At 40.1% G+C, this 25,226-nt stretch overlaps 1 protein-coding gene across 5 annotated transcripts in view; it reads right to left on the minus strand.

Annotated features, from left to right (window-relative positions):
- The window catches only part of LOC124048967 (T-box transcription factor TBX3-like), a 30,428-nt gene extending 6,798 nt beyond the window's left edge, over positions 1-23,630 (minus strand). The window contains exons 1-3 of one of the 5 annotated variants that reach the window (XM_046370202.1): positions 23,551-23,630; positions 684-966; positions 100-264 (exon numbers count right to left, since the gene is read on the minus strand). In XM_046370202.1, the coding sequence (XP_046226158.1) occupies positions 100-264; positions 684-962 (444 nt within the window). In that variant the 5' untranslated portion in view covers positions 963-966; positions 23,551-23,630. Of the gene's footprint in view, positions 1-99; positions 265-683; positions 967-1,866; positions 2,957-23,550 lie in introns of those variants that run through there. The other 4 variants (XM_046370199.1, XM_046370200.1, XM_046370198.1 and 1 more) reach the window with 4 other exon arrangements.
- Between the last annotated feature and the right edge of the window lie 1,596 nt (positions 23,631-25,226).

Below are 25,226 nucleotides of genomic sequence, written 5' to 3' on the forward strand. Positions count from 1 at the left end.
AGCATTGGCTATGTATAAACTGTTTGACTAAAAATTGATGAAAAATAAATATCCAACAAATTTCATGAAAATAAACGAAGAAAGTGTGTTTCTGCCTACCTTGTCATTTTGATAGGCAGTTACAGCAATGAAATCCGTTTCTGGGAAAACGTAAGTCCTGAACGTGCTATAGGGCAGTTTGAGAATGTCGTTGGCTCTCACGATGTGAAATCTGGGCTGATATTTGTGCATGGAATTCAGGATGGTCTGGAACAGGAAAGAATTCTGGATTTAAAAAAAGATAAGCACACACGGATTTCTAACTTTTGATGAAGATTAGCCATTTTTGTAGCTTACTCAATCGTAGTTCAGGCCTAGCCTAATTGATGCAATGGGCTGTATTGGAAAGTTCTCATTTATATAGGCCGAAGCAGTTGGGGAAAAAGTTGGAGAAACATGTTGCAGTGAAAATATTAAAACCTCATTCATGATGGACACAAACCTATTCAATTGAAATTAGGCCTGTATATTTTGGTGAAGCCTTTTCAGCCCTGGACTCCATATGACCACAGAGAGTCAACGTTAACGGGCTTATTAATATTAGGCTACTAATAATAATACCTCTGATAATACTAATAACAATCATGATAACAACAATACATGCTAAAAATGTCGAGAAGCATGCAAATAAGAAAAAAACATACATTAGATGAACTTACAAATCCATGCTTGTCGGAGATGTTATTCGTTAGCTTGAGTTTGTGAAAATTGACGACTTTTGACATCCACTGCTCGCCAGTAGCCGGACTGTCCGGGTGAATGTACATCCTCTTTGGCATTTCGGGGTCGGCCTTCCCTGCCACCATCCAACGCGAGTTGTGAAATTTATACCTGCAGTCATCGGCTGCAACAATATCCATCAACAGAATGTACTTTGCTTTCTTGTCCAAGCCTGTGCATCTCACTTTGAACGGAGGGAACATTCGCCTGTGAAATGGAATGAGAAAATCACTTAAAAACAGTGGCCTACCTTACACTGTGACTGAATATTGTCAACCTATGTTCATACATACATATGGAGCAGCTATCTTTACATTGCTATTATACTGGTTATGATAATGAAAATGTAACACTGCCAATACTCAAATATTGCACATTTTACATTTACTTGTAAGCCTTTACGTATATGCGTCAGCCATACGATTTAGTGCATGAAGAAATTATTAATCTAACAGAGGCTGTGCGAGAACATAAAACACCCACAAACATCTGCCACCTAGAAATCATTTTTAAAAATCGCATAATATGTACAGCATGCATTGTGTAAATGTATTTGTACGGCCTACTATTTGTTTGGTGTGATAATAACATTTGTTATTACACTTTGGTATAATAGGCATATAGACATACATGTTTCCGTTTCATAGCCTAGTATTGTGGGCTGATTTTAGATTTACAAACGTGGACAAATTGTTTTATAGAGTACATTTTAGAATTGCTCACAGTTGTATTGTGTCATAAGAAGTTAAAATGTAACAGCCTTTTGTGTTGTATATTTTTATAGTTTGGGTTGGGTTTTATTTTATCTCGTGTTGAGATTACATGACCATGCAATGTGGCCATACAGATTCTGTCGATAGGACAAAGTTAGGCTATTCTATTCAGTAGCCTACACGTAGCCTATAACCCCCCTAGTTTGAAATCAAAACGTTGGCCACCATTCGCGGAGGTCCAGTTCCAAGCACCCATCATTAAATCAATTCACTCGAGAGGCATGCCATCGTATTGATGATCAGAATGATCTCCATAATAACAAGATGCATACTGATGTATTTCGACTGCAGAATACAAATATGTCTTATTCGAACACATCAAAGTTGAGCTCACCTTCCGGATTTCGTGATAACCATTTCAGTGCCTCGCTTGTGGAACGTTTCCCAAAGTTCCTTTGCTTCCAGGTGAACTTTCGGATCGTCTTCGACCTCTTCTTCAGGCTCCAGAGTCTTCAGAGGCCTCAGATGGGCTGCGGCTGCCTGGTGCCCCAGCGAGGAGAAGTGGAGGCCGGACTCGGCGGCGCCCATCAGCTGGTCCATGATAGGCTTCCCCAGGGCGCCCGGGAGAGAGAGGGAGCCGTTGTGAGGTAGCGCCAGGGCCGGGAAAAATGGAGGATGGTGACCCAACATTGCACTCATGGCAAATTCCGGACCCCGGTGAGGTAAAAACGGATGGTATGCCATACTCGTTCCTTGTATGACTGGATCTCTCATCAGGAAGCTCATCCAAGTCCAGGCAGGTACCAAATATATGGATGTATTTAGTTGAATACTATAGTCAGTCTATGCAGATTTCTTGACGAGCAAAACTGTCTCAAATGGAGAAGTCTTGAGAAGTCCACTGTCACCACTGCAGAAATAAGCATCCACTTGTGTTCGGCTGGATGGTATGAATGATCTTTACTGTCGTTCTATGAGTTCCAACAAAGTGTCTGCAATGAGAAATGAACAAATGCACTCCATTAGTCTTCAATTGTGTTGAGATAAAGATTTTCTTCCGAGATTGACGGGCGTTGAGCACTTTGCTATGCGTTGTCTTGCGAACAATTTTCGAATTAAACCAACACGGGTGAGTAACTATGCTTTAATTGACTGCTGCCTTATTTTCTTGCTGTTGTCTAGGCTACAATATCGGCATTCCTCTTCAAATGAATTCGCTTTCATTGGCTTCAGTCCTCCTGCAAAAGCGATGTGTTGAAATATTTCGATAGCGCAGAATAATTCCTCTGTCTTTACTTGTTCCAGACATGCACCCTCACACGCACGCACACTATTTCTTCGTCTCTCTTTCACGCACACACACATTTCAGTAAAGACTTATGCAGAGAAAGGAGTCGTTTGACGGCAGAGAGGTGGTAAGGTCCCAGCACCAAGATATTCCTAGCGCTTCTGTGTCCCATAGGCTTCAAACTGTATGGATGTGTTGCATGTTACGAGAAGCTGGGCTCTGTTGATTGGCTCTTTCACGCTTTTGGACCAATTGTGTGGCTTCGTAGGCGTGGTTTTAACAGGTCGGGTGGAGGGGACAGACTTCAGACTTATAAAAAGGTGTTTGGAAACTCAAATGCTGCTGTGAAAAACCACTGCCTAAGTCAATATTGTGTGAATATGTCAACATCATTAGAACTAGTGCGATCACTCGGTCTGTGGGACCCTGCAAAGGAAAAGTAGCCAGTCTCAGTTGCTTTGTCCGTAAGATAGTACTGTCTTGTGTGCAGTCAGAGCGGCAGGGTTGGCCCCGTCATCAAAATATTGACTGACAAAATGTTTGTGCGAAGTCGTGGACGCTTTATTTAGACTATATGGAGTGAATGAATATACATAATTTATCGTCGCTGATTTGATCATTTGGAATTGATTTGATGAACAGAAATCGTCCGTTGTCCGTTGTTCTTCGTTGTAGCGATCTACAACACCGGAAAGGAATGTTTGAGCAACACGACAAGCTACCATTATCAGCACCATATTTATGAAATATTATAGTGAATTTTGACCGGTTGTCGCGCGATGACCCGATGTCCAGTTAGCATAGGCTATACAATGTTAATAATATGACAATACGTTACATAAACGATCATGTTCATGTTTGCTGACACTTCATTGCATATAATATTTATTGTTGATTCAATCTGTCACATTGGCCTACAGTGATGCGTTTGATAGTCAATTTTGTCATCATTAAGCATCACTCGACATTAACTCTCCGAATTGCAGTATTCATTTTACCTTGAATGTGAAGAGATGACAGGGTCATTCCGTGTGCTGAATGCATGGCGCCGGTAGTGTGTGGTTTTGTCTGTGCTTTACACACTTTAAGGCATGAATAAAGCGTGAATAAAACTCTCTCTCTCTTTCGCGCACACACACACACACACACACACACACACACACACACACACACACACACACACACACACACACACACACACACACACACACACACACACACACACACACACACACACACACACACACACACACACACACACACACACACACACACACACTGATATAACAATATTTCGAAAATAAAACCCACTGAAAACGTTGTTGGTGGTGATAATATGTTGGTGATATTGGATCACTTATCAAGACGGGTTGGTTTTATCTGGTCATTCAAGAGACATTAAGCACATTAAGCGCAAGTCTAGACAGCTGCACCAGCCAAATATTTAAGGATTCATTTACAAGTAAACTACAGAGGGAGTGGCAGTGGTCAGCCATATTGACCGAACATTGACCAAATAACATCCCATCCAATCGTAGGCCTACAAGGTTGAACTATAGGGACTTGCCAATCTTCTGAGCTATGATTTTGAACTAGTACTATCCAATATTTCATGAACGTTCTTTATCCTTTAACCAAACGATTGTTAGTGGGGAAACGCACTTATTTATACTGTCAATTTGACTGAGCAATCTAAGACAGAGGCTGGTGACATGGTCCTTTGAGTAGACTATTTGATGGTATGAGTGCATGGGTAGTTAGTTGCATGAGGCATAGTGTATTGCGTGTCTGAATGCCCCCCATACCCAATAGTCTTACCAGCACTTGGTGACAGGAGAGTTGTGGTCCCTACAATGTAAAGGGACTGCCATGAATTTGACAGTAATTTACAGGCAGCTCAGTGGCAAGTACAGTTATGTATTTTACAGTACAGTACACCCGCTGTATAATACATACAGTATCAAAGCAAGCACTGTGTAATGACACATAGTACAATACCATCAAATTGACTGTACTATACTGTAAAAAAGTAAATGCTACTGTAATCGGAATTGGGTATGGAAAGGGATTGGTGCAAGCAGATTGGCTGCTAGGTAAAGTGTTAAAACACATTACAGCACATGAATTCATATTTGGTGTTTTATATCACTTGCACTTCTAGAGGCCTAAACAAAAGGCTTCCAAACTGACGACAGCTACAGGGCAAAACAGACCAAAATGACATGGCAAAATGTTAAACCATTTAAAGATTTGCTGCCACATCCTGTCCCCTATACATTATATTTGATGCTGCACTATAACCACATAAGAGATAAATTGGTGCAACAAATATAGCCTCTTACAAGGTGTGCCACAGAATATGTTAATGAGCCAGAAACAACAATACCATGCACCCACTAGTGGTCAATAGGTTTTTGGCGCTCTAAAGATAGGGTACGGTACTGTATTCTGTGGGGTTGAATTACAGTACCATTTGAAATCCAGCAATATTCCCACAATTCACCATCATCTACAGTATGCTGCAGTAAAACGTTTCAGAATGTTTGACTGTTGATGATACCTAAAATGACTGTATAAATTACAGTTTTCTGCAACAGTGTAGGGTTATCCTCATTTTCAGTTTGTAAATAGTTTCCTTGTGTTGTATTTATGAAGTTAATCTTAAACATTTGAATGCAATTATTAGGGACAACCAGTTTGCAGTTTCGCTGTCCAGTTCTTCATACTTTATGTGTGAGTGTAGCTTAGTTATTGCCAATGAATATTTATTTTGTCAGCTGCTATGTCAGAGCAGGGAAACTGTCCCCAAGCTATCCTTTGTGTCTCTATGACTAATTAGGGGAGGGCAGCATATATTGTGTATTGTAAGGTGTCAATATTTATTGATATTTGCTGGACTAACTAATGAGATAACTGCTGACACAATAGGCCTAAATACAATTTAGCATTGATCAAACTATAGGCCTATGGTTACTAAGCTATGGCAAACTCTTCCCTCCAGTCATCTTAGCCTGAACATGCTGTTCACTTATTAAAAGGGCACATACAGTAGGTCTATAGTCCTCTTTGTGTTTGTGAGGTCAGGCCTGTGCCGATTACATGCTTATTCTTCTATATCCTCTACAGGATCAGAGTCCCCCCTGCGGGATGGTTGAGCTAACGTAGGCTAATGTGATTAGCATGAGGTTGTAAGTAACAAGAACATTTCCCGGGACATAGACATATCTGATATTTACAGAAAGCTTACATTCTTGTTAATCTAATTACACTGTCCAATTTACAGTAGCTATTACATTGAAAGAATACCATGTTGTTGTTTGAGAAGAGTGCACAGTTATGAACTTGAAAATGTATCAATAAACCAATTAGGCATATTTGGGCAGACTTGATACAACATTTTGAATAGAAATACAATGATTCATTGGATCAGTCTAGAACTTTGCACATATACTGCTGCCATCTAGTGGTCAAAATTGAAATTGTGCATAACCTGGAATAATAAATTGTGAAATTTCTCTTGCATTTCAAAGATGATCGGAAAAAAAACACTTTTTTTTCTTTGTAATATCTTTTGCCAGATCTAATGTGTTATATTCTCCTACATTCATTTCACATTTCCACAAACTTCAAAGTGTTTCCTTTCAAATGGTATCAAGAATGTGCATATCCTTGCTTCAGGTCCTGAGCTACAGGCAGTTAGATTTGGCTATGTCATTTTAACGAAAATTGAAAAAAAGGGTCCAGTCCCTAAGAGGTCACTCACCCCTATTAGCAGCACATTTCAATTTAGTGTAAGATGTCACCAAATAGGAAGCATTGTTGACAGAGTGGCACCCTTTCATTCTTTGTGGCCACCAGGCTTAATTAGCTAAGCAGCCCTGAGAGAGCGGTCAATACACTATATAAAGTTTTACAGGGTTAGGGCTATTAGGGACTCCCAAGTGTCAATACAAATGCATACCTAACACAACTGATTGATGAGGTGGTGTTGTCAATGTTTTCATATCTAGAGTGATAATGTATATCACAATCAAAAAGTTATATATTTGTTTAATAGGCTCCGAAATCCCATTCTGTTTGTTTCCGGTCTGTGTAGTAGACAAGGGATACTAAGTAGTTTGGGCCTATTAAATACAAAGGTGACTTGTTTATATGCCCTACTGTTGATCAATAGTGTGTTTGTTATAGTATAGGCATAGACAATGTTGTTTTAAGAAATAATATTTAGAGAAAATAACTGTTTTTGTTTCGAGAGACGAGTCAATGAATCATGTATATCTATTTATCAATGTTTATAATTAATGTTATCTATGCTGGACAAAACCAGAAATTTTGTTGGTACAAGTAATGCCCACAAACTATCAAGTAGTGTTTTCTCTCACTTGATACACACTGTCCTTTCCCTAGGTGTTCTGTACAGTCAGAAAAACTAAAGACTGGATATATGTCAGTAATACCTACAGAGACTAAAGCTATAGCTCACTGGAGCAATGTAATGTATATTGTTTGTATGTTTATCAAGTCAAACTTTTTAGTCTTTCTGAGAATTGATTATGGGGGTCCCGTGTTTCATGTTTTCCATCTTTATTTGCAGATTGTAAATGATAAATGGGATGAGACTTTATGGCACTACCTGAGAGTGGAGTATGTCAAATCAAATCAAATCACATTTTATTGGTCACATGCACATATTTAGCAGATGTTATTGCAGGTGTAGTGAAATGCTTGTGTTCCTCGCTCCAACGGTGAATAAAATATCTAACAATTCACAACAATACACACAAATCTAAAAGTAAAATAATGGAATTAAGAAATATATAAATATTAGGACGAGCAATGTTGGAGTGGCATTGACTAAAATACAGTAGAGTACAGTATATACATATGAAATGAGTAAAACAGTATGTAAACATTATCAAAGTAACTAGTATTCCATTATTAAAGTCACCAGTGATTCCATTCCTCTAAGGTGCAGGGTTGAGTAATGACAACGTTGTTGTTCTTTTGGAACATTTAGACACAACTTCACATGATAGGGACAAGTTTAGTCAATTAAGTTGTGCAATGCTTGAAGTTAATATGTGGCAATATACATTTGTCGTACCTGTTCTTTAGGTATTTCAATGACACCATAGTTAACATGTATTATTTACCCCAAAGGTGTAAGTAATATCACTGTTTTCAAATTGATTCATGTGGACCATTGATCCAAATGCAGAGGTTGCGAAATGCCCTTTCCAAAATCAGCACCATACTCAGTCAATTTTCTTGAAACATGATAAGCTCTCACCTGTCGATGATTCTGGCCTGTCACTCATTTTTATGCAAGTCAACCCTTGCTCTCTTCTATTATTGCAGGAACTTGTTACCGATTTTGATGAAAAACATTTGAGTTAATTAGGGGGATGTGTTTAATGACTGCATGTCAAAGTAATGGATTTACTTCAGTTCAGAGAGCAATAGAAAATGGCACTGGGAATACCTGTGCTCTTCTGACTGATGACGTCCATCTGCAGTGAGCTTTACTCTTAACCTTGACTTACAACTTCATATTTACTAAATGTTGTAAATTCGCCAATGTAAGTCAAGTCAAATATGAGATAAAACACATTTCTGTCCAGCTACTGAAGTATGAGAGGTTGTAGTTGAAATGTCTGGCAGCATTTACTGATATTGAGGCAATATTACGAGAGCATGAACTCACTAACTGCTTACTAAACCGCTTATCTTCAGGTAATAAGTACCACAAAACATTACACATGCCCTTTGAATCCTTGGCTAATGTTTGCAAAACAGCAATGGATGCTGGTTTCTGACTGAATGGTTTGCAGTAATAGTGAAATATACTTTAAGTAGTGAAAATAGTATGTTAGTAGGCTATACTCCACTGTAGCTGTGCAGTACATTCCAGTGGTAAATGACTCAGATGTGGGCCATTCATGTGAAACACCTTATTTTGTCTTATTTGCCACCTTTTCTACTGAAAAGGTTGCTCCTGTTGATAGAATCACATTCAGTATTACAAACAATCCACAATAAGAGAGTGTATAAAAGACAGCAATCCGCAGGTCATTTGCCCGCTTTAGAAATAACATCTATTTCTCACCACAGGTTTTTATTACTGATCAATTCATTGATACATTTATAAGTAGTAGGATGTGTTATCTGTTCTGACAAACCTTTTCTATTTTTGTACGTATGTATTGTATATAGTTTGTTTGCGGTGTGGTTTTCATATAAGCCCTTGGGCTTGTAAATAATATAGAACTATGTTTCTAGACAAGAGGAACAAGAGGAACATTTGCACAGACTAAGCTTTTTTTTGTTGATGGGGAGTGCATTGTTTTTGAGTATGGTTCCCTGCTGCTGCATGGGACAAGGAAGGCCTATTGGGGATATCTTCTGTCCATTTAGTTCTCTGCCATGGCAATAGGCATTGCACATGATTGTGTGGCTTTATAGTACCTCTGGACCCTACAGGGCCCTTCCATTGAATATTTAACCAAGACTCTCTGTCTTTAGGTTGAGGGCGGCATAAAGCTTGCAATCCTACAGAAATAATCTTACGATTGGGTTAGGGTGGGTACTCTCAACAGGTTAAGTGGGATAAGAGTGTGGCTCATGTCAAAACGCTGGCCCCCCCATAGTTCTGGAAAATGTGCAATGGGGTCAGATTGTATTACATTGTTTTGGAATTTACATGGAGATAGAGACCTTTGAAATGGAAAACAATAGGCAGAAAGGCAAGCACCATGTAGTCTGAGGGGCTAAGGGGACTATAGCGGATTTCCATGGTTTGCTTGAATATAGTAGAATAGGTCTTCATGCTCTGGAATCAACCATTCTGAGTAATGAATATTTACTTGAGTATTGAGTTCTCTCCCTGTCGTTGGGTAGATATCAAGTACATTGCTGAGCATTAAATCCAATCCAGTGCCTTAAACATGCATCCTAGTGGTCACAATTTCCCTCCTGAAACACCAGACAGCTCTTTTACTAACTCATGTATTCAGTAATCACTTACTAACATGATTACTGTTTTTTTGATCTAGAACCCACTATCTTGTCAGCCTTAAAAGGTTGTGGAGAGGACTTTGTCGTCCCACCCAGGAGCTTTGGGTTGAGTCTAGCCGTCCAGGAGCTTTGGGTTGAGTCTAGCCGTCCAGGAGCTTTGGGTTGAGTCTAGCCGTCCAGGAGCTTTGGGTTGAGTCTAGCCGTCCAGGAGCTTTGGGTTGAGTCTAGCCGTCCAGGAGCTTTGGGTTGAGTCTAGCCGTCAAGGAGCTTTGGGTTGAGTCTAGACGTCCAGGAGCTTTGGGCTGAGTCTAGACGTCCCTGAGTCTAGTCGTCCAGGAGCTTTGGGTTGAGTCTAGCGGTCCATGTCTCCGGTGCACTATGCATACCTTCTCAGAGGGTTTTTCTGCTTCATTATGAGGAGAATTCTCCTGTAGCTCCCCAGGCTGTTGGGCTGAGCCCCTTAATCCATCCCATTCAACATGGGCTTCAGGGGCAACTGGATGAACTCAAAATGGCTACAATAGCTGTTGTTTTTTTGGTCTGAAAATTGTGATTTATTTTAGGTGTACAGCAGAGCAGAGTTCTTGGGAATATGTGCTGTTGGATATCATCCAAGCAAGGCCAAATGGATGACAATATGAAGGATACACTTTTTTTTAATTTTTAGGAAACTATGTGGATTTAAGAATATTGTATTCTAGAATGAATACTGTGGTTTAACTTTCTGATTTATGAGTATGTTATAAATTATTTGGTGACAGGCTCAAGTGTAAGATATTTTCAAATGTATTATGAGATGAAATGGTTGATTAACTATGTTATGACACAAAATGAGCAATGGTGAGCTGTAGAGTAATTTTAAGACATTATATGTTTTTCCCCAGAGAAATAGATGCAATCTTACATCAAATGTGTTCCAAATCTGTGTTTTTATACAATTCAACTGTCTATTTTATTTCATTTAAAAAAGTGGGAATCACCACGATGTTTATTTTTCTGATATAGCCTAACATAGGCTTACCTACATCACCGCGATTCAAAATCGATAAAAACTAAATATTGACGAAGTCCTCACGAAATGAAAGGCTGAACTAGAGAGTCTATAAAACATTTAATAACACAATATTTTTGATCTAATGGCATAAACACATTTTGGAGGAAAAAGTTAATTCATTTCAACAAGTTTTAGTTATTTTTGTATTTAGAGTGTAGTAGGCTAATTTTAAATAACTAAATTACCTGTTGGAAAAACTTGCTGTGAAGCAAGTCCTTTATGTTTTTAATGTTTTAAAGCTTCGTCAGAAAAAAGGGTGAAAACCTATGGGCTTACATCTCGTGCTTTTAGTGTGAGTTTTAGTGTTCATTGCGCATTCAACCGTTTGCAGTGGGGCTCTCTCTCCCCAACACCCACCAACCGTAAAGGATATAGGCTCCAACACACGTTATTCATTTAGGATATTTATATTAAAAAACAATAATGTAGGGACATGATTGGCTAGACGTGATTTTGAGTAGAGAGTTTGCAGTTTAATCCAAATGTTTTGGAAGTTGCCTGCCAGTTCCCTTGCCTCTGCTACAAGGTGAATTAACGGGTTTGGCAGCAGCGGGAACAACATTCTAAACTACACGGCGAACTAAAACGGTTGAGTGCGGTCAATTGAATCTATCACTTGCTCCTCTGTGATTTGGATAGATTCCTCTCCAAACCATTCAGCCAAAATGCCTTCTGGATGTTTATTGGTAATTCCTCTGGGCATCCCGCCTCAGGTTAGGCCTATATCACCCAAGAACAAACATACCGTTTATATTCTCACCCTTTATATTCTCATTCTTCCTATTTTAGCAACATCTATGAATTTGTATAGCCTAAATTGGCTAACAGTGGTTCAATACCCAATACTGAAAAATACTCAATACTCAATACTGAAAAATGCTATATATGATGGGTTTTAATAAAAGCGTTATGCTCATCTTAATAATGAAGAAGCCTAATAAAAGAAAGCATATGCTACACGCCTGTACTCATATCTCTATCTGTATAAGGAACTCAGAACCTTATGCCACATATAGATTCAAGTTATGGAAGCGCTTTAAAGTTTTTGAAGCGCTGCTGGCATGCAGGGTTAATTCCTGTGCTTATAAAACTTTTGAAAACGTAAACTATCTAGCAGTCTTTACATGCTTTCGTTTATGTGTTTGCCATATCTTCAGTAATTTAAGCGACAGTTACTTCCACTTGAGATGATAATCTTTTTTGACATTTACAAACAGCAACTCACAAGTTATAATTGAATAATATACCTATCTAGGCCTATTGAATGTGTTTACATTTCATTTAGAATTCGGTCTATGTTAGTGCAAACACTGACATGACTCGTGTACAATTTGGGGATTTGGGGATTTGAGTGACATGATCCTAAAGTCAGATTCATACACCACTTTAGTGACTATATGTCCATGCATGCTTCATGCTAACAATCCACCCCCCCCGACAAACATAACTGTTTAAACACGTACAATTCTTCCATAAATAACACCATTTATTTTACAATCAAAATGGTTGTTTTCTCGTTTGTATCCTAAAATGGCCTAATGATTTGTTCGTTTCAAGTCATAGAACATTACTTTAATAAAAGTCACATTGCAGCCGGATTTTCCATTGGCTCCCTGCATATTATAGGCTATTTTTACTTGGTGTTTCCACATTTAAAGTTGTCAGAGTCTTGTGACATTTGAAACATGCGGCTGGCCATATTTACAAAGGCAGACAATACAACTGAACGATAAGTAGGATGCGATCAGAAGTTGTGCTTTGCCTTATTGAAGTACCCACAGATGTTTTGCATAAAGACATTTTTGGTGTAATGAGGGGGAGTGTTTGAACGTCAACTGAACCTGGTTGGACGAGCATCTACTGTAACATCAAATAGAATAGGAGGGGTAGGGTCTCCATTAACTGTTGCAAAGGTTGAAAAAAAAGATTGGCTGGGGGAAAAATGTGACTGAATTTTAAGTGAACTGTTATGGTGATATCATTGGTTGTCATGCACACCTAAACAGTTAATAACAACGTGATTACAAAATACACATTCAAAAGTTATACTTGGGCACACAATTGCAAGCATGCATTAACACCACGTGCTTACAAGCATGCACATTCCTTAACAATTTAAGCAATTGCCATTGTCAGATAAGTTTAAGCCACTATAGGCTATTTAAAACAAGGATAGAAAAGTATTGTAAATACAACTATGGGCCTACTTTAACACCTGTTGTAGGCCTCCTGTCCTGTTCCAATTTGATAGTGAAACCTGTAACGTTCCCAGGCCTTTGTATTTGTGTGCTGTTGTGCAGATAAGCAAACATTCAGTTCTGTGCTAAAATGTCAGTGTGTGTATTCTGATGCATACAAGACACATGCACACAAACCATTCAACCAACCAATTAAAATCCGTTTAGGAAAAATCTTAGGTTTCAAACCGTGGCACTAAAAAGCCTGTAACCTTTACGCACCAGGGTCATCCGCCTAATAAGATCCATAGCCCATAGTGAAGCCACAGGCCTTCACAAATGTTCCTGGCGACCTACTTGGGCCCCTTGGACCTTTGACATAAATCGCAAATTAATTGGTCACTGTATTAAGAATAAGGTGGGATTCCAGTTAATTAGTCGAGAAATGAGGAAGATTGAACTTTAGGCCTATATGATTTGTTCCCTGCCCCTCGTTTGTTAGTAGGGATTTGGGGTGGATCAGCTTTTGTGCGCAACAAATTAGAAGTGAGTAGCTTGGTGCCGATGTACAGTGTCGTTTAGTGAACTGGCGACAGCTCGGATTCATGGGAAAAACTTAAAGGAGACCCGCATTATCAGGACCTCATTATCTCATGTCTGAAACCATCTTTTGGGAACAATCCCTAATCAAGAGTGGCACAGACCTACTTTGCTGAGCACTGGGTGAAATGGGGCTTTTCTCTCTCTCCTCTCTCTCTCTCTCTCTCTCTCTCTCTCTCTCTCTCTCTCTCTCTCTCTCTCTCTCTCTCTCTCTCTCTCTCTCTCTCTCTCTCTCTCTCTCTCTCTCTCTCTCAATTCAAGGGGCTTCTCTCTCTCTCTCTCAATTCAAGGGGCTTTATTGGCATGGGAAACATATGTTTACATTGCCAAAGCAAGTGAAATGGATAAACACAAGTCAAATAAACAATAAAACGTGAACAGTAAATATTACACTAACTCAAGTTCCTCTCTCTGCCCATGGTGCAACAATATAAAGAAGGTTGCAGTTAGAAGATCAACACTTTTGAGCCAAGCATTAAAAGTAACACAATTGAATGATCATGCTTTATCAGCCTGGTCTCATAGACATAACATAGTAAATGTAAATCCGGGACACTCAATTACTATGATATGTTACATTTGGTAAGGTTACATGAGACAGAAGGTTACTTATGGCAAAAACGAAAGTAGGGGGGCTTTGAGATTATGTGGGTGGATAACGTGAATGTCCAGCAACCTAATGGTTGCGTGTTCAAATCTCATCACAGACAACTTTAGCATTTTAACTACTTACAACTTTTTAAAATCTACTTTGCAACTACTTTGCATGTTACCTAACCCTTCCCATTACCCTAACCTTAACCTAAATACTTACCATAACCTTAAACCTAACCTATCCTAGCTAACGTCAGCCACCTAGCTAATGTTAGTGTTTTCCAACTAGCTAACATTAGCCACAACAAATTGGAATTCAGAACATATCATACGTTTTGCAAATTCGGAACATATTGTATGAATTGCAATTCCTTACATTTGTAAATCGTAACATATCATACAAAATGGATGATGGACATTAATACATACCATACGAAACATAACATCTCATACTGATTAGAGGGCCCGGATTTACATTTACTATGTTTTGTCTACCCCTGAGTCCAGGTTGGCTTTATTCATGTGTCGTGTTTGTGTTTGAGTGCTAGAGTTATCATCAAGGGTGAGATATAATGTAGCAACAACAATGTTATGCCCTAAAGTGGAGCCATTTGCAGATGTTTATTTAACTCTTAGTTTATTTATTTACATATTCACTTATTATATTACTGTGGAGATTGGTCTAATCACCCTTGAATGGGGAGACTCATTTTGTAGATGGTGGTTTAAATAATAGAAAACTATTTTGCAAGTTACCATTTCTCTCCAAATTTCCAAACGAATAGTTGTTGGTCCATAATAAATTCCCGTGGAACTGATTGTGCTTGTTTAGGCTTATATGAACTTTAATAAACTTTGCTCATGGACAATACATCGCTAATAAAATATCAATTGGCTTGCTAATGTCTATGTTATCAAGATAACAACCATAAATATTAGTTTGAAGCAGCTATGCAGTGAATACTCCAACTTAAAAAATCAATAACTCCCAACACGTCTGAAAAATTATGAACTTCCAAGTATGCAGTATCATGTTGTCCTTCTTGGTACAGGGAAAGAAAGGTGGTTCATTTGATTGGCCATAAATCATTTCGTTACCTTCAGGTGAGTGTCACAGGGAGTGTAAAGTAAAGATTGGCAGAGAGATTTACACCATGTCTCCTCAAATAGACAGCCATATAGCCTATAGAGATGGCCGGTGGAGCCAGGTTGTCTGGGCTCTGCAAGACACCTCCCCTCGAGTCTGGATTAAACGTCACCATAAAAAATGACTATCAACGCGCGCACTGTAAACCAATGATTATGCTGGGTGCCTGGCGCTCCACTACCATGTTTAAAGGCAAGTTATTTAAATGGAGCAGCACAAATCGCAGAGCGCCGGCGACCAGTGTTCTCTCTTCCTTGTGCTTGTCGGTCCACCCCACCGCTGACATGTGTGCACTAACCTTCTCTCATTTTGCTGGGCAGCGGCCGGCTCGCCCTGCTGCGGTGTAAATAGTAGAGAGTGTTTGATGTTATAGCTATGGGTTTAGGAGTCTCCAGTCTGTTGCGGGTCACTTTTTTCAATAGAAATCTCTGCGAGACAGAGTAACTTCTTGACAAACCTGTTATTTCTGGGCTTTTAACTTCGCAAAGCAGCTTTCTGATATGAAAAGTAATAGCCATGTTCAGCTGTTGAATATTCATAAATAATCTAATAACTAAACTCGTATAACTAAACTCGTACGGGCCAGTACATCATTGGGGCCAAGCTTCCTGTCATCCAGGACTCCTATACCAGGTGTTGTCAGAGGAAGGCCCTAAAAATGGTCAGAATCCAGCCACGCGTGTCATAGACTGTTCTCTCTGCTACCGCATGGCAAGCGGTACCGGAGCGCCAAGTCTAGGTCCAAGAGGCTCCTGAATAGCTTCTACCCCCAAGCCATAAGACTCCTGAACAGCTAATCAAATGGCTACCCAGACTATTTGCACCCCCCTACCTACATGTACATATTACCTCAATTACATCGACACCGGTGCCCCCTGTATATAGCTCCGCTATTGTTATTTACTGCTGCTCTTTAATTATTTGTTATTCTTATCTCTTACTTCTATTTTTAATTGTTTTAGGTATTTTCTTAAAACTGCATTATTGGTTAAGGGCTTGTAAGTAAGCATTTCACTGTAAGGTCTACTACACCTGTTGTATTCAGCGCACGTGACAAATACAATTTGATCTGATTTATTTGATTTGTATCGGCATTAACATACATCTTAACGGGTAGTAACCTAACTGAGAGGAATCAATGCCATTTCATTTAGAATCATTTTGGTTCATCAGACATAGGCCAACACACAGCAACAGTTATTGGGTGACACATTTTCAGCAAAAAAAATGAATTTTGCATCATCATGAAATTTATCCCGTGAGACTAATACCTCAATCATCCGGGCATAGGTTAGAGCCTAACAGGAGAATAAATGTATCAGGGTATTTTGGTGGAATCGACAATATAGGCTATCACTGCAGGATGACGAACTAATAGGCTACTCGAGATTACACGTTTCTCTCTAAAAAACGTCGAAAATACATATACATAATATGTATATAAATATATGTCGTAGGCCTATAGGTAGCGTTATAATTTGTAACTCAAAGTCATCTAGCCCAGTCAGCATTTCACTTACGTTTGTCCACAGTTTTACCTATTTAGCCTACTTTATGTCCTCACTGACATAAATGATGAATCCCTGCACATAGGGTCTAGGCTCTGGACTAATATGTATGTAGGCTAGGGATGTTACAACATGTTAGTGCATCCTACCATGACTACAAAATGGTTGTAACGCCTCCCTTACGATTTCTTTTCAGGAGGTAAATGCTCCGTGCAGGGGCGGCTCCCAAATCCTTCAACCTGGTGAAAACAATTAGCGGGATTATAGAGGACGTGGCTTGATCATTAGGTCATTACGATGCCCTGATGTTAATCCTTAGGGAGATCACTATTTGCTAACACTACACATTTAGTCACAGCCCTCATACACCCACACAGAAGCGTCCCAAGGCTCAACCCTCACACACAAACACAAGCGCCCCAATGCTCAAATGTTCTGGCTTTTCTTTGAGTATAATGTTTCACTGTAAATTACGTGATCACCATCATTAATTCATAAGAATACATGATTATAATGAATTGAAATTGAAATAATTATTAATCAATACTGTTGTTACAATGCAGTTATTCTAAAGGATGTGGATGTTATTCTAAAGATCAACCTTTTGGGGCCAATCTTACTTTAGTCTGTAGGCCTACATCATGACTGATGACTCATGACTTTTGTCTGTAGGTCTACATCATGACTGATGACTCATGACTTTTGTCTGTAGGTCTACATCATGACTGATGACTCATTACTTTTGTCTGTAGGTCTACATCATGACTGATGACTCATGACTTTTGTCTGTAGGTCTACATCATGACTGATGACTCATTACTTTTGTCTGTAGGTCTACATCATGACTGATGACTCATGACTTTTGTCTGTAGACCGACATCATGACTGATGACACATTACTTTTGTCTGTAGGTCTACATCATGACTGATGACTCATGACTTTTGTCTGTAGGCCTACATCATGACTGATGACTCATGACTTTTGTCTGTAGGTCTACATCATGACTGATGACTCATGACTTTTGTCTGTAGGCCGACATCATGACTGATGACTCATGACTTTTGTCTGTAGGCCGACATCATGACTGATGACTCATGACTTTTGTCTGTAGGCCGACATCATGACTGATGACTCATGACTTTTGTCTGTAGGTCTACTGATGGATCGCAGGTTCAGGCCCCAGTTTTTTGACCTTGTTGGAGATCTGACGACGTGCCCTTGAGCAGGGCGTCGACGTGCCCTTGAGCAGAGTGTTGATCCTGGTTGCTTCTGTGTGTCAGTGATAGCATCATACTTTGAGAATGTTTTTCAGATTGGGAGACTAGTCAGGATCGAGGGAATGATGAACGGAGCAAAGTACAGAGAGATCCTTGATGAAAACCGGCTCTAGAGCGCTCAGGACCTCAGACTGGGGCGAAGGTTCACCTTCCAACAGGAGAACAACCCTAAGCACACAGCCAAGACAACGCAGGAGTTTCTTTTGGACAAGTCTCTGAATGTCCTTTAGTGGTCCAGCCAGAGGCCGGACTTGAACCCAACCTAACATCTTTGGAGGTCTGGCAGTTGGGAACTTGGGCTGGTGGCTGATGGATCGCTGGTTCAGGTCCCAGTTTTTTGACCTTGTTGGAGATCTGACGACGTGCCCTTGAGCAGGGCGTCGACGTGCCCTTGAGCAGAGTGTTGACCCTGGTTGCTTCTGTGTGTCGCTCTGGATGGGAGGCTGTTAGATGACTAATGTGATGTAGTTGTTGAGCGGCTTCACTACAAGTGTATTGTATATTTTAAACATTTAATTAAAAGAAAGAAAACGTCTCTGGAGAGACCTGAACATAGCTGTACAGTGACGCTCCCCATCCAACTTGACAGAGCTTGAGAGGATCTGGAGAGAAGAATGGGAGAAACTCCCCAAATACAGGCGTGACAAGCTTGTGGCGTCATACCCAAGAAGACTTGAGGCTGTAATCACTGCCAAAGGTGCTTCAACAATGTTCTGAATAAAGGGTCTGAAAACCTTTGTGAATACTTATGTGATATTGCCGTTTTTAAATAAATACATTTGCAAACATTTCTAAAAAAACGATTTTTGCTTTATAATTATGGGCTATTGTGTGTAGATTGATGAGAAAAAAGTTACAATTGAATCCATTTTAGAATAAGGCTGTAACTTAACAAAATTGGGAAATAGTCAAGGGGTTTGAATACTTTCTGAATGTACTGCAGGCTCTAGGATATAGGAAAATCAATGTTTTTTTTTTTTGTGGTTTTTACTATGTTTTACGACTTTGAATGGATTAGTGTTTTTAGCTGACCCATTTATTGATGTCGTTCAATGATATCGTTGACTCATAGACTTTCCCTGCGTGTGTGATAGTGTCATAGTCTGCTTATGCTGTTAAGGTTCCAGTCCAAACCTGTATTCATTGAAGTTATATCCATCCATATGTCAGTCATGTGCATTTGTATTTGTATTTTGTATAAAATCACACTCATGTATGCATCACAGAGCTTTATGTAGTTTGTTTAGTTTAAAAAAGAGTTAAACATGATCTTTTTTTCTATGCATTCGCAGTGGTCCTGCTATTTCATTCTTATTTTATACACTCTTAAGTGCATGTTTTGACATGCTGAGAAAATTATTGATAGGGTTGCTGATTTAGTAGATCCACAATTATCAGTCATTATTGATAATGGAAGAGTTTTTAGTTGAACATGCATTTTGTGGCATAGCTAATTCATGTAAAGTCAGGGCATGTAAATTCTGCAGACTCCAACATGTATTCTATTTTGAAATGCTGAGAGAATGACTAAAATGATCTAAAAACGTCAGCCATAATTTGATTCACTCTGAGAGGTTTTCTTACCGTCATTCATTCATTCATTTCCCCTTTTCCTTTCTCTGCCATAGGGGGATTTGTATACATAACTGGGAAATTACAAAAGGAAGTGTTCCATCTAGGGCAGCCCATCAGGGAATACAGACAAGGAGACTGAGAGGGAGCACAAAGAGAGCAGTGATTTCCAAAATGGTTCTGCCGTTGAATGACAATGGCCAGGCCCTTCTGCTGCAGATAAAAACATTCAGAAAAAGGGGAGAAATCAGCCAATTTGATTTGTTGTTGAATCTGACAGGGAGGGACATCAATACTAAATACATTTTGGCTTGTCAGATTTCGAGGCCTTCACGTATTCTATTATGGCCGAAGGCAGAGATAGAGAAAGAGAGCGAAGACATCTTATCAAGAGTGTCCTGCAATCACTGGACCTCCACTAAGGAATCTTAGGTCCAAGACACTGTGAATATATGCACTGCAGCTTATCATATTTGTTTCATACAGAAGACATATTTCAAATTTCTTAAGGATGTACTGACAGAGTATATTGCGCTTTAACAAGTGGGAAAGTTAAAAAAAACTGTGACACGTGTAAAGTTAGAGAACTGATAAAGCAGTTATAGATTATATATGAACTAAATCAGAAACATTTGGAGTCTCTTTTATCCATAAGAGTCACTTACACCCACTTCCTAAATAAGACATGATTGTGTGTGTGTGTGTTTGTTATGTCAATACTCCTAATCTTCAGTTCTCCTCATAATGGATGATAGGCCTACATTCTATTTTAATTGGCAAATGAATGCAATAGATTTGATCAGTTAAAGGATTTGTTTTGTGCTTCCCCTTGAAATTAGTATTTTCTTTCTACAACACAGACATGGTCGGCTTGACAGGCCCTTTTCATTATGTGTATCGCATATTTATTAAGCTTGCTGGGTGATCTGGCCTCATAGGCCTACATTACACCAATATAATAGAAGAGGTTTGCAATGAGATGACCGTAATCTAAACGTATAACATTTACATTTTCTATAATTCATTGATGTCGAAGGTGTTCTTCACATCGATGTTCGTGACATCCTGTCAAAATCTACCCTAACCTATACTTTCCCCTCATCTATCTCGGACGGGAGGATTTCTATAAATAATTCTCCACTGATAGCCAGCACTGATGCCTACACGAACAAATCTCTCAGTTACAGCCATCTTGGGAGAAAGCCAGGTCAAAAGCATACTTACATAATAAACAAATACAGGGTTTGACTTGTTCCAGTTTCAGAGAGGAATGTATTTGGAAGCAGGCAGTGAAACGGCATCGCTATAGTAGGTTGTACTATAGTCTTGAGGTCAGGGGTAGGCAGGGGCAGACTGGGACCAGAAATCGACCCTGGCATTTCTAACACACTGGCCCATTTTCTCCTCGAGGTCCCCACACCGGCACATTGTTTTCCTTGAGGCCTCCTTGCCTGACGACTCACCCTGAATTGAATTCAGGTGCTCTATTGATTGCTACATACATTCAGTCTGAAACTGCTACGCTAGAAGTTGTTTGTGTGACTTCGAATTGAGGGGTGTTGTACAAAACAAATGAATCAGTGACTGGATCATCTCTAATAAATATAACCAACCAGAGTATCAACGTTGATAACATCATCATGTATGCCGGCTCTGGCCCAACCCATTGGTTTCTGGGACCAATCAGAATAGTCAGAATGTGTTTGCATTCTAGAAATCGTCAGAAAGGGAAGAAAATCCAGAATCTTTGTGGAGAAGAAATGTCAGTTGGCTGGAGCAATGTGGATGGGTAGCCAGGCAAGAGGCCCAATCATTAGCCAGATAACGATCAAGTTAGACAGGCCCACTAGGCTAAAAATGAACAAGCCCATATGGCATTTGCCTGAAATGCAAGATGGCCTGTCGGCTCCTGGGGGTAAGTTATTCACTTCTTGCATTGAGTAATATTTGAATGTAGCATGTATGTGGGTGGATGGTCTTTCCCATACCATCTTTGCGTAATTTCAATAGTTACTGTACTTAGTTTGTCTGGTTATATCCTGGCTTCTCTGAAATTATTTGTTTTTTATTTTATAGCATTTAGTTGGCAAATTCTGTTACATTTTCAAATATGTGGGACATAGTTTTGTGTATGTAAGGAACAGGGTGTCATATTGAAAATATTAGAAAGAAAAACATTTGGAAACCAAAAACCCCCTTTCATGTGATTGCTGTCATTTTGTGTTATTTTTATGCACACATCTATCAGAAAGATGAACAACATTTGAACTGAACAAAAGGATCTTGAATTTGTATCAATGATATCAATGATATCTTAAAACCATGTGGTTTGTAGCCTTAAGCCTAAACCACTGTATAGAAACTATAATCTCTGGTAAATTTAAGACATTACTTTGTTTTTAATATATGGGACATGTGGATGTTCTGGTCTGGTGCATCTTAACAGATGTTTCAGTGTTAGAGTGTTACATAAACCACATGGTCAGTGTGACCAGAAATCTGATCCAGACATGATTCTTCTGGCGTGGCCCTTGGGGTGAAGTGGCTGGGTGGGTGTGTGCTGTCTGTGTGGATGAGTGGGGGTTACGGACATGGTCGTTTGCCATTTATCTCCTCTGTGTGTCTGCTGTAAGACCAGCTACATGAAATATTCAAGGTCCAGTGAAAATTGATCCTCTGATATGGAGTCAGGTTTTTTTTCTTCTCTATCTCTCTCCGGCCATCTCCCCCCCGGAGCCTTCCAGGAGCTGCCAGTAGAAGCTAAAGATATCACAGGATGACCAAGTTCAGGGCCCTCCAGGAGAATTGATCTCTGCTGTGGTTGTGAGCAATGGGATATCAAGGCCCACAGCAACATATTAAAGCCACTCTCTGATTGGATACTGCATAGACATTCTGACCACCAACCCAGAGCGTTCTAGCCTCTTTTCTCCTGATTGAAACATGTAAATAAATACATGTAAACATAGAGACCTTAGGGAAATTTCCACATCCTACCTTTTGGTGATTATTGTAGTCCTGTGTAGCTCAGTTGGTAGAGCATGGCGCTTGTAACACCAGGGTAGTGGGTTCGATCCCCGGGACCATCCCATACGTAGAATGTATGCACACATGACTGTAAGTTGCTTTGGATAAAAGCGTCTGCTAAATGGCATATATTATTATATTATTATTATTATTAATAATATCAATTGTTTGCCATGTGCAACTGTTTTGAATTTCTAGCAACATATGGCATAGACATATTTACTTTGACAATTCTTTATACCTACATTTTGTCATCTTTATAGCTCTCTTTTGTCAAATGTTTGTAATCTTCTTAGGTATAATTTGTTTCATATATATATATTTTTTAAAGTTACTGTATATTATTGTGATATTTGATTTTTTCCTTCTTGTCCAGTTCTGACACGATACACAACACAGCATTTGACCCAAAGGCTCAGAGCCACAGGCCGTCATGCAAGTATATATATATACACACACACACCAAACTCATACAAACCATGCACACACACGCACGCACGCACGCACGCACGCACGCACCACACACACACACACACACACACACACACACACACACACACACACACACACACACACACACACACACACACACACACACACACACACACACACACACACACACACACACACACACACACACACACACACACACACACACACACACACACACACACACAGTCATCACTTCAGGTAACACCTCACCTCTAATCAAAGGTCTACAAAGGTCTACAGTACACACACCCCACTCTCATTAAAAACAACACACACAGGCACACACATTGTATCAGCAAACCACCCGAATACCATTGTGTCACCTACCCAGAGCGCAGTTGTTAGGTGCTCCCCTAAATGTCTGCAGCACTTCACCTCACCTTCTGAATGTGCGAGGCACTGCACCCTGACTAAATGAAAACCAATCTGAGGAAACCAGGAACAATCATAGGCAGGCTCCAGCGGGCTGCCATAAAAAAGGGCTGCTCCTCGCCTTCAGCCCACTCTATGGATCAATGGGCGGACTGGGAAGCCTCTACAGTATACCCTCCACTGCACCACTGCACCAGGAAACAAGCCAATAACAAAAGATGGGAAAACCCTCACACACTGTACAGAGGATATTTGAACGGTAATGGCAATTTTTTATTACTCACTCATACAAACTGGGCAAGGATGCAAGCAAGGCTTACATTTTTGGGATGATTAATGTTTCCATACCGTGGATCATACTCCAAACTATCTTTAACCCCCACTCCCCAGCCCTGCAGCCACTCTCCAAGCAGCCCCTGGATGGGAGCAGGGGGACGTATGGGCTGGGCTGTGATCGGTGCAAACATGCAGCAGCAGACAAACAAATCATGTTACATCTCTGCTGCCGCTGCTGGCAGCGAGCTCAAAGGAGCTCCAGAGCTTCGCCAGGGAGGAGGGCGCACTGAGTCTTCCCAGGGAGGGGGTAGGGCAGACTGCGTATGGCTCTTCCACGGACACCTCTGCCCCTCCTGGAAGGAATGCAACACAGCCTCCTGTGGGAGGGAGAGCTAGAGAGAGTGAGAGGGGAGGAAGGAGGAGGGGGTGAGAGGGAGGAGGGGGTGTGAGGGAGGAAGAGAAGTAAAGTGAGAGAAGGAGAGTGAGAAAGAGGAAGAGGGAGCAAGGCAGAAAGAGAGGGAGAGAGAGACCTGCCCCTCTCAGGGAGGGAGTGTCTCAAAACAACCCCCCTAGAAGGCCTAATCCTGCCACTCATCAGCCTCTCAACGTGCTGAGAGCACCACAGGGGATTACACAGGAAAAACAAACAAAGCATTATGAGTGTTAAATACCACTCTTGCTGTGCTACTGTGGTTATCTTAATTACATTGATTAATCTAATTTTTAACCCTGTGTCTGTCACTGATGATCGCATCGAAGGGATCAGACTGAGGGTCTTGCGGTAGTGGTTACAGATGTGTTGAGTAAGGTTGTCAGAAGGTTGTGCTGCAGCTGTTGGACTTGTGAAGTAGGCAATGGAAGTTTAAAAGATCTAGTATCTGGTTGGGGGTTAGTATATATCCTTTTTATAGGGTCTTGTTCAATGTATCACAGAGCACTTGTTTTGATGGTACTACTCTGTTCTTTGCACTGTAAAGAACATGAACGAAGACACTCCTGAATTGTCACTAATTTCTCTCATGAGAGCCTGAGTCTCCAGTATCATGTCTATTGATATTTCCTGTAAACATAAAGACATAATGTCGGACAGTGAATAATCCTCACAAAAGGGGCTGTATAATATTTCTATAGCACCTCCTCTCGGGAAGGCAATATTATTTTGTGAAGCCCGTTGAGAGGCATCTCTAATCTGTAGATTACATTCCTGTGTGCTTGCTACAAGCTTTTTATGGCTATATATCAGGCTGAGGACAGATTTTGTTAGGTGGAGATTGGGGTTCAGGAGTTCATTCACAGTTCATGCCGGGGCATTCCATGCAATCTTTACATTTCCATTCTTCATCCTCACTCTTCCC

Source organism: Oncorhynchus gorbuscha, linkage group LG11 (genome assembly GCF_021184085.1).
Source record: "Oncorhynchus gorbuscha isolate QuinsamMale2020 ecotype Even-year linkage group LG11, OgorEven_v1.0, whole genome shotgun sequence".
In the NCBI taxonomy this organism is placed as follows: domain Eukaryota; kingdom Metazoa; phylum Chordata; class Actinopteri; order Salmoniformes; family Salmonidae; genus Oncorhynchus; species Oncorhynchus gorbuscha.